Genomic DNA, 12,698 nt, shown 5'->3' on the forward strand with positions numbered 1-12,698 from the left:
AGGAACAAGAGAAGGATATCCACGCTCACCACTTTTTTTCAACACAGTTTTACAAGTCCTAGCCATGGCAATTATACAAGAAATAAAAGGAATTCAAATTGGAAAGAAAATAGAACTGTCACTGTTTGTAGATTAAATGATAATATGCATAGCAATGAGATTTCCTAGGTGGCTCTAGTGGTAAAAAACCTGACTGCCAATGCAGGAGATATAAGAGGCACAAGTTCGATCCCTGGGTTGGGAAGATCCCTTGGAGAAAGGAATGGTAACCCATTCCAGTATTCTTACCTGAAGAATACCATGGACAGAGGAGCCTGGCAGGCTATACAGTTCATGGGGTCACAAAGAGTTGGACACACTGAGCAACTTAGCACATACATCAGATCAGATCAGATCAGTCACTCAGTCGTGTCCGAGTCTTTGCGACCCCATGAATTGCAGCATGCCAGGCCTCCCTGTCCATCACCAACTCCAGCAAATTCTAAAAGTGCTGTCAGAAAACTCCTAGAGCTCACCAAAGAATTCAGCAAAGTTGCAGGACACAGAATTAACACAGAGAAATCTCTTGGATTCTTATATACTAACAACAAAAGATCAGAAAAAGAAATTAAGGAAACAATCACATTTACCATCACATCAAAAATAATAAAACACCTAGGAATAAACCTATCTAAGGAGGTAAAGGACAGAAAGCTGTAAGATATTAATGAAAGAAATTGTAGATGACATAAACTGATGGAAATATATAATAATGTTCATGGATTAGAAAAATTAATGTTAAAATGACAACATTCTGTGCTTATTCTATCCAAGGCACTGAATAGATTCAGTGCAATCTCTATCTAAATACCATGGACATTTTTCACAGACCTAGAACAAATAATTTAAAATTTTCTATGGAAACACAAAAGAACTCCAACAGCCAAAACAACGTTGAGAAAGAATAGAGCTAGAGGAATCAGGATCCCTGACTTCAGTTCAGTTCAGTTCAGTCGCTCCGTCGTGTCCAACTCTTTGCAACCCCATGAGTCGCAGCATGCTAAGCCTCCCTGTCCATCACCAACTCCCGGAGTTCACCCAAACTCATGTCCATTGAGTCGATGTTGCCATCCAGCCATCTCATCCTCTGTCGTCCCCTTCTCCTCCTGCCCCTAATCCCTCCCAGCATCAGGGTCTTTTCCAATCAGTCAGCTCTTCGCATCAGGCGGCCAAAGTATTGGAGTTTCAGCTTTAGCATCAGTCCTTCCAAAGAACACCCAGGACTGATCTCCTTTAGAATGGACTGGTTGGACCTCCTTGCAGTCCAAGGGACTCTCAAGAGTCTTCTCCAACACCACAGTTCAAAAGCATCAATTCTTTGGTGCTCAGATTTCTTCACAGTCCAACTCTCACATCCATACATGACCAGTGGAAAAACCATAGCCTTGACTAGACAGACCTTTGTTTTCAGACCATATTAAAAACTATAATAATCAAAACAGCATGATACTGGCACAAAAACAGATGCATAAATCAACTGAATAGAACAGAGAGCTCAGAAATAAACCCCACACACTTATATTCAATTAATCTATGAAAAAGGAGGCAAGAATATGAAATGGAAAAAAGACAATCTATTCAATAAGTGGTGCTGGGAAAATTGAACAGCTACATGTAAAAGAATGACATTAGAACATTCTCTAACATCACACACAAAAGTAAAATCAAAATGGATTCAGGACCTAAATGTAAGACCAGAAACTATAAAACTCCCAGAAGAAAACATAGCTGGAACACTCTGACATAAATCATAACAATGCTTTTGAGTATGTCTCCAAAAAGCAAAAGAAACAAAAGCAAAGATAAACAAATCAGATCTAATTAAACTCAGCTTTTGCTCAGGAAAGAATAGAGTCAACAAAGCAAAAAGAAGACCTGCTGAATGGGAGAAAACATTTGCAAATGATATCAATAAGGGGTTAATATTCAAAACATAGAGGCAGCTTATATTAAAAAATAACCTGATTAAAAAATGGACAGAACTGAATAGACATTTTTCCAAAGAAGACATACAGATGGCCAACAGACACATGAAAAGATATTTAACCTCACTAATCATCAGAGAAATGCAAATCAAAGCCACAATGCAATATCACCTCACACCTCTCAGAATGGCTATCATCAAAAAGACCACAAATTACAAATGTTGGCAGGATGTGCAGAAAAGGGAGCCCTCATACATCACTGGTGGGAAAGTAAATTGGTGTAGCCCCTATGGAAAATAGTATGAAGGTTTCTCAAAATACTAAAAACAGAACTACCATATGGCCACACAATTACACTCTGGTTATATACCCAAGAAGGGCTTCCCTGGTAGCTCAGCGGTTAAAGCATCTGCCTGCAATGCAGGAGACCTGGGTTTGATCCCTGGGTTGGGGAGATCCCTTGGAGAAGGAAATGGCAACCCACTCCAGTATTCTTGCCTGGAGAATCCCATGGACGGAGGAGCCTGGTGGGCTACAGTCCACGGGGGTCTCGAAGAGTCAGACATGACTGAGCAACTTCACTTTCACTTTCTCTTTATATACTCAAAGAAAACGAAAACACTTAGCTGAAAAGATACATGCACCTCAATGTTCATAGTATTATTTACAACTGCCAAGGTTTGGAAGCTACCTGTTAAGTCACTTCAGTCGTGTCCGACTCTGTGTGACCCCATAGACGACAGCCCACCAGGCTCTCCCGTACCTGGGATTCTCCAGGCAAGAACCCTGGAGTGGGTTGCCATTTCCTTCTCCAATGCATGAAAGTGAAGTCGCTCAGTCATGTCCAACTCCTAGTGACCCCATGGACTGCAGCCTACCAGGCTCCTCCATCCATGGGATTTTCCAGGCAAGAGTACTGGAGTGGGGTGCCATGGAAGCTACCTAAGTATCCACAAGAAATGAATGGATAAAGAAGATGTGGCGCATGCGCGCGTGCACGCACACACACACACACACAGGAATACTACTCAGCCATAAAAAAGAATGACCTTTTGCTTTTTGTAACAACATGGATGGACCTGCAGGGTATTATCCTAAAGTGAAAGTGAAATAAGTTTGACGAAGAAAGACAAATACTGTAAGATATCATTTATATGTGGAATCTCAAAATAAAATAGTGAACATAATGTAAAAGAAACACACACAGGTACAGAGAACAAACTAGTGATTATCAGTACAGGAGAGAGATGGTGTAAAGGACAATAGAGGGATAGGAGATTAAGAGGTCAAAACTATTATGTATAAAATAAATAAGTTACAAGGATATATTGTATATCACAGGGAATATAGCCAATATTTTATATAATAATAACTATAAATGGAATATAACCTTTAAAGATTTTGAAATCGTGAATTAGAATGCTGTACACTTGAAACTTACATAATATATAGTAAATCAACTATACATCAATTAAAACAAAAATAAAAACAAAACCCTAAGGTACTCGGCAAAAGCATTTCTAAGAAAGTTGATAGCAATATATGTCTACCACAGGAAACAAGAAAAATCTAAAACCATCTAAACTTACACCTCAAGAACTACAAAAAAAAGACAAAACAAAACCCAAAGAAGGAAAAAAAATCATAAAGATCAGAGCAAAAATAAGTGAAATAGAGACTAAAAAAAACAGACAACATCAATGAAACTAAGAGCTGGTCCTTTGTAAAGATAAACAAAATTAATAAACCTATAGTGAGATTTATCAAGGAAAAAAGAGAAAGGGCCCAAATATATAAAACCAGAAATAAAAGATGAAAAGTTAAAAAAGAAACACCACATAAACACAAAGGGTCATAAAAGATTACTATGAACAATCATATGCCAATAAAATGGACAGCCTACTAGAAATGAATAAATTCTTAGAAATTTACATCTCCCAAAAACTGAATCAGGAAAAAATACAAAATACGAACTTATTATAAGAAATGAAATTCAATCAGTGATAATAATAATAAATCTCAACAAATGAAAGTACAGAACCATGCAGCTTCACAGGGAAAACTCTATAAGACATTTAAAGAAGAGTTAACACCTATCCATCTCAAACTATTTCAAAAACTAGAAGAGAAAGGAATCCTTCCAAGCTTATTCTAAAGGCCACTATCACCTTGATATAAATAATAAGAGAAGGATGTTCCACACAAAAAAGGAAATTAATAGCTAATGTCACTGATGAACATAGAAATAAAAATCCTAAACTAAATATTAGCAAAACAAATTCAATAATACATCAAAAGAATCAAACACCATAATCAAGTGGGATTTATCCCAAGAATGCAAGTATGGTTCAATATCAGCAAATTAATGTGATGCAACACATCAATGTGAGACACATTAACCAATTAAACAATAGAAAAATCATATAATCATCTCGACAGATGACAAAAAGCCTTTTTAACAAAATTCAACATCCATTAATGATAAAAACTGTCAACACAGTGGGTACAGAGAGAACACACCTTAACATGATAAATATCTCATTTGATGATGACATTCTAGGCCTAGGTTTGATATTCACATGCAACTTTTTAAAAGTCTATCTTAATTGACCATTATTTTTCATCTCTATTTCAGAAAATTCTACCTTTAATTTCTAGTATCTATCACCCATGTGTGTGTGCTCAGTCATTTCAGTCGTGTCTGACTCTTTGTGACCCTATGGATCATAGCCCGCTAGACTCCTCTGTCCATGGGACTCTCCAGGGAAGAATACTGGAGTAGGTTGCCATGCCCTCGTTCAGGGGCTCTTCCTGACCCTGGGATTGATCCCACGTCTCTTATGACTCCTGCACCTGGCAGGTGGGTTCTTTACCACTAATGCCACCTGGCAAGCTCATCTATCACCCACAATTGATCCAAGTATTACCAATTACAGATGAGCAAAATTATGTACTACTTAATATATAACTTTTGGTGGGGGGGCAGCAAGAATACTGGAGTGGGTTGCCATTCCCTTCTCCAGGAGATCTTGCCGACCCAGGGACTGAACCTGGGTCTCCTGCATTGTAGGCAGATGCTTTACCGTGACTCAGACGGTAACCACTGCAGTACTCTTGCCTGGAAAATCCCATAGACGGAGGAGCCTGGTAGGCTAGAGTCCATGGGGTCAGGAAGAGTCGGACACGACTAAGCGACTTCACTTTAATATATAACTCTAAGAGTCTATCGATGCAGTAAAGAGAAATGCTAAACTCCAAATAATCTACTGCAGACTTTTAGAACAAGATATCAGACTGACTATACTTAATAAATTTCTGTCTAGTATAAAAAACAGTAATTTTTTAAAAGTAACTATGATACCCTAAAGTAAATCATACACTCTACAGAATAATGGGCTGAGTGCTTACTAAAGGATAATAAAACACTAAAGAAGCTGGTAAAAGATTATTCATATTATAGAAAAGAAGAAAAGAAACGGAAAAGAGAATGAATAATTTTTCTTATAAGAGTTGAGGGATAGGTTTGAGGAGAGAGAAAGAATCAAAGAAAAAATATGAATTTCATGAGGTTCCTAAAATAATCTCAAAATGCAGGAATGGTACTACTTTTTAAGGTGTATAGCTGTTACAGACTTAAAGCGTTTACCTCATTTTCCGTTCCCACATCCAGCATGACAGGCAAACACTGTTGAGGGTTCATCCCTCCACAAGCTGTATACAGAGCCAGTTTACCCACGGGGATGCCCATCCCATTACAGCCAAGGTCTCCCAAGCCAAGAATACGTTCTCCATCAGTCACCACAATAGCCTTGAATAAAAAGAAAAATATATTAATAGATGTTTGCAAATCCTGGGCCATAGTTCCTACTCTCTATTTCTGAAGTTATTTATGCAATGAAATACTAAGCTGTCAGAAAACATAAATGATGGACATGATTTTATATGATCATAAATGATGGAAATGATTTTGTATAATCATTTTATATGATCATAAATGATGGAAACGATTTTGTATAATCATTAAGCGTAGAAGAGTGGGGAGAATAAATTGGAAACATGTATTTTAAATGTAGTTCTAAAATATATACAGATGATTAATTTGATTGTTTAAAAATAAAAAGACAGATCAGATCAGATCAGTCGCTCAGTCACGTCCGACTCTTTGCGACCCCATGAATCGCAGCACGCCAGGCCTCACTGTCCATCACCAACTCCCGGAGTTCACTCAGACTCACGTCCATCGAGTCAGTGATGCCATTCAGTCATCTCATCCTCTGTCATCCCCTTCTTCTCCTGCCCCAAATCCCTCCCAGCATCAGAGTCTTTTCCAATGAGTCAACTCTTCGCATGAGGTGGCCAAAGTACTGGAGTTTCAGCTTTAGCATCATTCCTTCCAAAGAAACCCCAGGGTTGATCTCCTTCAGAATGATTCAAACAACTTAAAGAACTCAGTCTTCAGTCAGGAGGAGTACATGGGCAGAGTACACATAAATAAAAAGCTCAAACTGGGAAATAAAGTGACACTCATGACAGCTTGGAAACTAATCACATCCATTTTGAGTACCATTAGAGGAGAGCCCATGATTAAATAGCACATAATTACTGAGGAGTCCCCAGTGCTCTGATCTTTAGTTTATGTATCCTCCTAATTTCACAACAATGCTGATTCATCCTCTTCAACTCTTATTACACCGGATACTGTTCTACCAAGCACCGTCTATTGCTACTCTTAACTGACAGTAGAGTATTACTAGACAATTATTTTTTATTTTAGCTTATTTCTAATCTAAGTTTATTTTCGTTTATTTCTAACTTTAGTTTATTTTTATATCTAAAAAGCATGCATTTTAATCATGTGGAGATTTTAATTCTAAGTAATTTGTTGTCTTTATTGAAATTAATGGATCTATCATCTTTATTCTGTAATTCATGGCCATTATATAAATTTAAGCAAAACCAATTTTGTGAGACAAAATTTATTAGATTTTCTACAAACTACTACAACTCATCATATCCATTGAGCCTAGAATAAAATGTCAGTTATTTGACTTTGGATAAACTGATGAATTAAAGCTTCTGTTTCTTATAGGTAAAAATGGGGATTAAAAAAAGGTACTTTTCAGAGTAGATGCATGAAATTAGGAACCAATTGTGTTTGCTCACCACCGTACACCAATACCTAGCATAACACTTGGCACACAGAAAACGATCAACAAGCATTAGTCAATTGAATAAATCTATGATTCAATACTGAAGACGGGAATGGCAAACCACTTCAGTATTCTTACTTGAGAAACCCATGAACAGTATGAAAGGCAAGAATACAGAACACTGAAAGATGAACTCCCCAGGTCGGTAGGTGCCCAATATGCTACTGGAGATCAGTGGAGAAATAACTCCAGAAACAAGGAAGAGATGGAGCCAAAGCAAAACCACCACCCAGTTGTGGATGTGACTGGTGATGGAAGGCCATGAAATTAAGATGCTTACTCCTTGGAAGGAAAGTTATGACCAACCTAGACAGCATATTAAAAAGCAGAGACATTACTTTGCCAACAAAGGTCCATCTAGTCAAGGCTATGGTTTTTCCAGTGGTCATGTATGGATGTGAGAGTTGGACTGTAAAGAAAGCTGAGTGCCAAAGAATTGATGGTTTTGAACTGTGGTGTTGGAGAAGACTCTTGAGAGTCCCTTGGACTGCAAGGAGATCCAACCAGTCCATCCTAAAGGAGATCAGTCCTGGGTGTTCACTGGAAGGACTGATGTTAAAGCTAAAACTCCAATACTTTGGCCACCTGATGGAAGAACTGACTCATTTGAAAAGCCCCTGATGTTAGGAAAGATTCAAGGTGGGAGAAGAAGGGGATGACAGAGGATGAGATGGTTGGATGGCATCACCGACACAATGGACATGGGTTTGAGTAAACTCTGGGAGTTGGTGATGGACAGGGAGGCCTGGCATGCTGCAGTCCATGGGGTTGCAAAGAGTCAGACATGACCAAGAGACTGAACTGAACTGATGATTCAATACAATGAAATCATGATATACAAGAACTTATCACAGTACCCGATACATTACAAATTCTCAAAAAAACTGTAGGTATTAATACTATTATTATCATAAGGACTAATGTACAGAATCAGAGCATTTTGGAAGTAAGGGGGGATTTGGAGTATATTCAGTCTATCCCTCTTATTTTCTGTCCCTCTTCTATCCCTCTGACGATCAGAGAACTGAAATAATTTGCCTCAGGTGATTTATCTGGTTAATGTCAAAGAACCAAGACCTGAGTGTTTGCTTTTTCTACCACACAATAATGCGTAAACAAAAATTTTTGTGATCTTTCCATTTAGTTTTCTATTCACCTATATTCAGTTCAGTTCAGTTCAGTCACTCAGTCACGTCCAACTCTTTGCAACCCCATGAATCGCAGCACGCCAGGCCTCCCTGTCCATCACCAACTTCCGGAGTTCACTCAAACTCATGTCCATTGAGTCAGTGATGCCATCCAGCCATCTCATCCTCTGTCGTCCCCTTCTCCTCCCGCCCTCGATCCCTCGGAGCATCAGAGTCTTTTCCAATGAGTCAACTCTTCACATGAGGTGGCCAAAGTACTGGAGTTTCAGCTTTAGCATCATTCCTTCCAAAGAACACCCAGGGCTGATCTCCTTTAGAATGGACTGGTTGTATCTCATTGCAGTCCAAGGGACTCTCAAGAGTCTTCTCCAACACCAAAGCTCAAAAGCATCAATTTTTCGGCACTCAGCTTTCTTCACAGTCCAACTCTTACATCCATACATGACCACTAGAAAAACCATAGCCTTGACTAGATGGACCTTTGTTGGCAAAGTAATGTCTCTCCTTTTTAATACGCTATCTAGGTTGGTCATAACTTTCCTTCCAAGGAGTAACTGTCTTTTAATTTCATGGCTGCAGTCACCATCTGTGGTGATTTTGGAGCCCAGAAAAATCAAGTCGGACACTGTTCCACTGTTTCCCTATCTATTTGCCATGAAGTAATGGGACCAGATGCCATGATCTTCGTTTTCTGAATATTGAGCTTTAAGCCAACTTTTTTAACTCTCCTCTTTCACTTTCATCAAGAGGCTTTTTAGTTCCTCTTCACTTTCTGCCGTAAGGGTGGTGTCATCTGCATATCTGAGGTTATTGATATTTTTCCTGACAATCTTACACAGCTCTTAAAGAACTGCCTTAAAAGTAAATACATTGAAGAGGAGGGTGAAAATTATTCTGCATATTCCATAAAGCTGATCTTTGTCAAATCTTCCACGTCTCATTACAAAGGGTCAATATGTTAGGCTGTTTTGGAGGAGGCACCTTGAGACACCATCATTCAGTTCCCACCACCACCACATACTACTGTGTAATCCACCTGGGCCTTCCTTTCCTCATGGAATTACCATGATACTAAATACATGAGTTAATCCAAGTAAAGTGTCTCACTTAGAAAGCTACCAAATGTCAGATACAACATTATTCTGTTTTCATTAGCTTCCTCCCTCCCAGAGGAAGTCCCATGAGATACTTGAGGTTACCATGATAAAGGAAACGAATTAACAGATGTTTTTTTGCCCACATTGATTCTTCTAAGTAGATGAATAATTACAGAAGAAATAGGAATTTGCTTAAAGAAATTCAGATACTACTTCAACATTTTTTCAACACTTACCATCACTTTACAATAAATAAATAAATACTAAAAAAAACCTGACAGAAATAAAGGGGAAACTTAGAATCTAAATGGTATCAGGATAAAATTAATCCACTATGCAAAAATCAATCGGATATAAGTTGAAAAGCTAGAGAATGCTACCGCTACCTAGTATTGTGAAAAGGGTCAGTATGTTATGGGACAGGAAAAAGAACAAATGTACCACAATGGAAAAAAAGTGGTAACTAACTTACCTTGATGACATCTTCTGGCCATGCATTAAGAACAGAAGAAATATGTCCTCGATCATGGATACTAATAAAGAGACCTCTGACAGGAAAGAACAAGAGAGTAATTTTAATTTACTTCAGACTTGTCAAACTCTCAGGAACATTTTTTTTTTATTTTAAAATCCATTTACTGTATCTCCACTTTTACCTATAATTTTTATCAAAGCCATTAAACATATTTCCATCTTTATCAATAATGTTTACCAAAATTATTTCCTTAAACAAATAAGGGACAGGAATCTTATAAGTAAGGTTATTACTTGCAGTGGCACCCCACTCCAGTACTCTTGCCTGGAAAATCCCATGGACGGAGGAGCCTGGTAGGCTGCAGTCCATGGGGTCGCTAAGAGTCGGACACGACTGAGTGACTTCGCTTTCACTTTTCACTTTCAAGCGTTGGAAGAGGAAATGGCGACCCACTCCAGTGTTCTTGCCTGGAGAATCCCAGGGACTGCGGGGCCTGGTGGGCTGCCGTCTATGGGGTCGCACAGAGTCGGACACGACTGAAGCGACTTAGCAGCAGTAGCAGCATTACTTGCAATATTATTAGTTATCATATTAAATAATATATTGACATCTACAATAAAGGCAGGTTAATCCTTATAACACATATTCTTAAGTATTTTTAATTTAGCATTCCCAATTTTTATACATAGTTTAAATAGCATTATCATTTCTCCCATAGATTAATTTATAGTCTTCATTAAATAAGATAATACATGTAAAAGCACTTTGAAAAACAGCATGAAGCATATGTACACAGGCATTTTCACTGCATATTCCATTATTACATATTCACAATGTGAAGACAGGACCACCTATAGGAGTGGGCTGAAGTGACAAACACACGCTGAGCAGTCCTTTAATGTGAAAATTACCTGTGAAACCCTCATACTGAGGCTCCCCCAAACCGAGTTTATGATTAATCCCTCTATCCAAAACTTTATTCTTTCTTGTCCCCTCAATCCTCAATCAATTCGAGTCAGATGCTAAAATTACTGTTGTTAACATTGTTAAGGCACTAAAATTGCTGTTGTTGATATCATCGCTGATGTATTAAAAATAACATCATTGATATTATAGATAAACATTATTAACACACAACCTTGGACTGTTTCTCTAAGGCAAGATGAGCTAACAGACCCCCAAGCCACAGACCACCTGGCCAGAGAATCCAAACCAGAAGCATCCTGACACTCGAAACCATGACTAAGGAATGTAGTTAAATGTAAGATGATGACCCCAGCCTCTGTTCTTCCCCTTTAAAAACACCCAACTCAAAGACCAAGCCTATCCTCGTTCCTTTGTTTGGCTTCCTGCAATAAACCCTTTGCTGCAAACTCCTGCTGCCAGAGCTCAGTTTCACTTGATTCTTTGCTTTGTGGTCTCCGTTGTTTGTAACTCTGTTCTTCACGCTCAGTTTTAACTCTCAGTCTTTAACAGTGCTCTCCTATGGCCTCCCAATTCCTATGAAAGCTTAACAAGGAACTTTAAAAATTAAAGTAAAAAATGTGCAGATGTCTTAATATTGCCACAAAAACATAAATGAGTGAACAGTCTTTGGCACATACCAGTCAAACAGGCCTGCAAGAGTTAAACAATCTTGGTTATTCTTTAGCTGTTACTACTAACAAACACTTGTAGCTAGACTTGTCCTTCACAAAGCTATTAATAATTACTCTCTGACTCCATATAGATTACACTCTGCACCTGGCATTCTTCTCCCCTTTCACTCTGTTGTACCATTCTGATAGCATTTCAGAAAGAAGGTCACGGGCTGATAACTTCAGGGACGCCAGACCCAGTTGCTGAGCTGCATGATTTCAGCTGTGGCCATTTTGAAACCTCGCAAAAGGAAAAACAAAATACAAGATCTTCATTGCTTTGAGCCTTATCACCTACCCACAGACTACAAGCCCCGGGATATAACCTCTCTCTATTCTCAGGAATGGGGAGCACAGTACTTGAGGTGCTAGTCTGCTGTGCATTCCACTTTGCCAAGAAAAGATAAAGCCATTTTTCTATTTCCTCCAAACTCTGTTTCAGCATTTTCATTCAGCACCGGTGGACAGGGGGGTCAAGATTTTGGCAACAATAACTTATAAGTTTTGCTGTAGTATCGTTAAATCCGACTCAAATGCAGAGAAGCACACACAACAAACACACAATCTTAACCACTGTTTAAGGCCACCGTCCTTCCACTCTGTCTCCTTCAGAGCAAAACCCCATAGAGACGTGTATATTCTTAGCGCCTTCATATCCTTACCTCCCAGTCTCTTTTCACTGTTAATTAGGCTTTCCTCCTCACTTCTCCACAAAAATAGCTTTCCCAAAGACACTGCTGACAGACATATGATAAAGACAAAGATCAGCTCTCAACTCTCACCCTATATCCCAACTGTGACTGGCCTGGCTTTCAGTGTTGTGTCCACAGTGAAGATTTTCAGATGTCTGTCCTCCACCGAGACCACTCCCTGGGGCTTCAAACTGTAAATCTAATTAGGTGCCTAAGCCCTCTCATCACTCAGGCCTCAACTCAAACTTGAATTCCTCAGACAAGACTTTTCCGACAACAGCAGTCCAAGCACCTCCACTCGAATATTTTTACCATTGTCATAATACTTTTGTTTCTGAAGTTCCCTTACCTATTTTCTTACATGTTGGCCATCTGTCTCCTCCCCGCCACTGGCCACGCCCCTCTACCCTCCAGGACACATATACACACAAAGCAGCAAGTTCCTTAAGTACAGAGACTCTGTTTTGCTCATACT

General features: G+C 38.9%; 1 protein-coding gene across 1 annotated transcript in view; it reads right to left on the minus strand.

The window, feature by feature from the left end:
* Positions 1-12,698, minus strand: part of ME1 (malic enzyme 1) — a 219,916-nt gene that overhangs the window by 109,289 nt on the left and 97,929 nt on the right. The window contains exons 4-5 of the mRNA XM_070795794.1: positions 9,892-9,967; positions 5,611-5,772 (exon numbers count right to left, since the gene is read on the minus strand). Of these exons, the coding sequence (XP_070651895.1) occupies positions 5,611-5,772; positions 9,892-9,967 (238 nt within the window). The remainder of the gene's footprint in view (positions 1-5,610; positions 5,773-9,891; positions 9,968-12,698) is intronic.

The sequence above is a fragment of the Bos indicus genome, chromosome 9 (assembly GCF_029378745.1).
Source record: "Bos indicus isolate NIAB-ARS_2022 breed Sahiwal x Tharparkar chromosome 9, NIAB-ARS_B.indTharparkar_mat_pri_1.0, whole genome shotgun sequence".
Lineage (NCBI taxonomy): Eukaryota > Metazoa > Chordata > Mammalia > Artiodactyla > Bovidae > Bos > Bos indicus.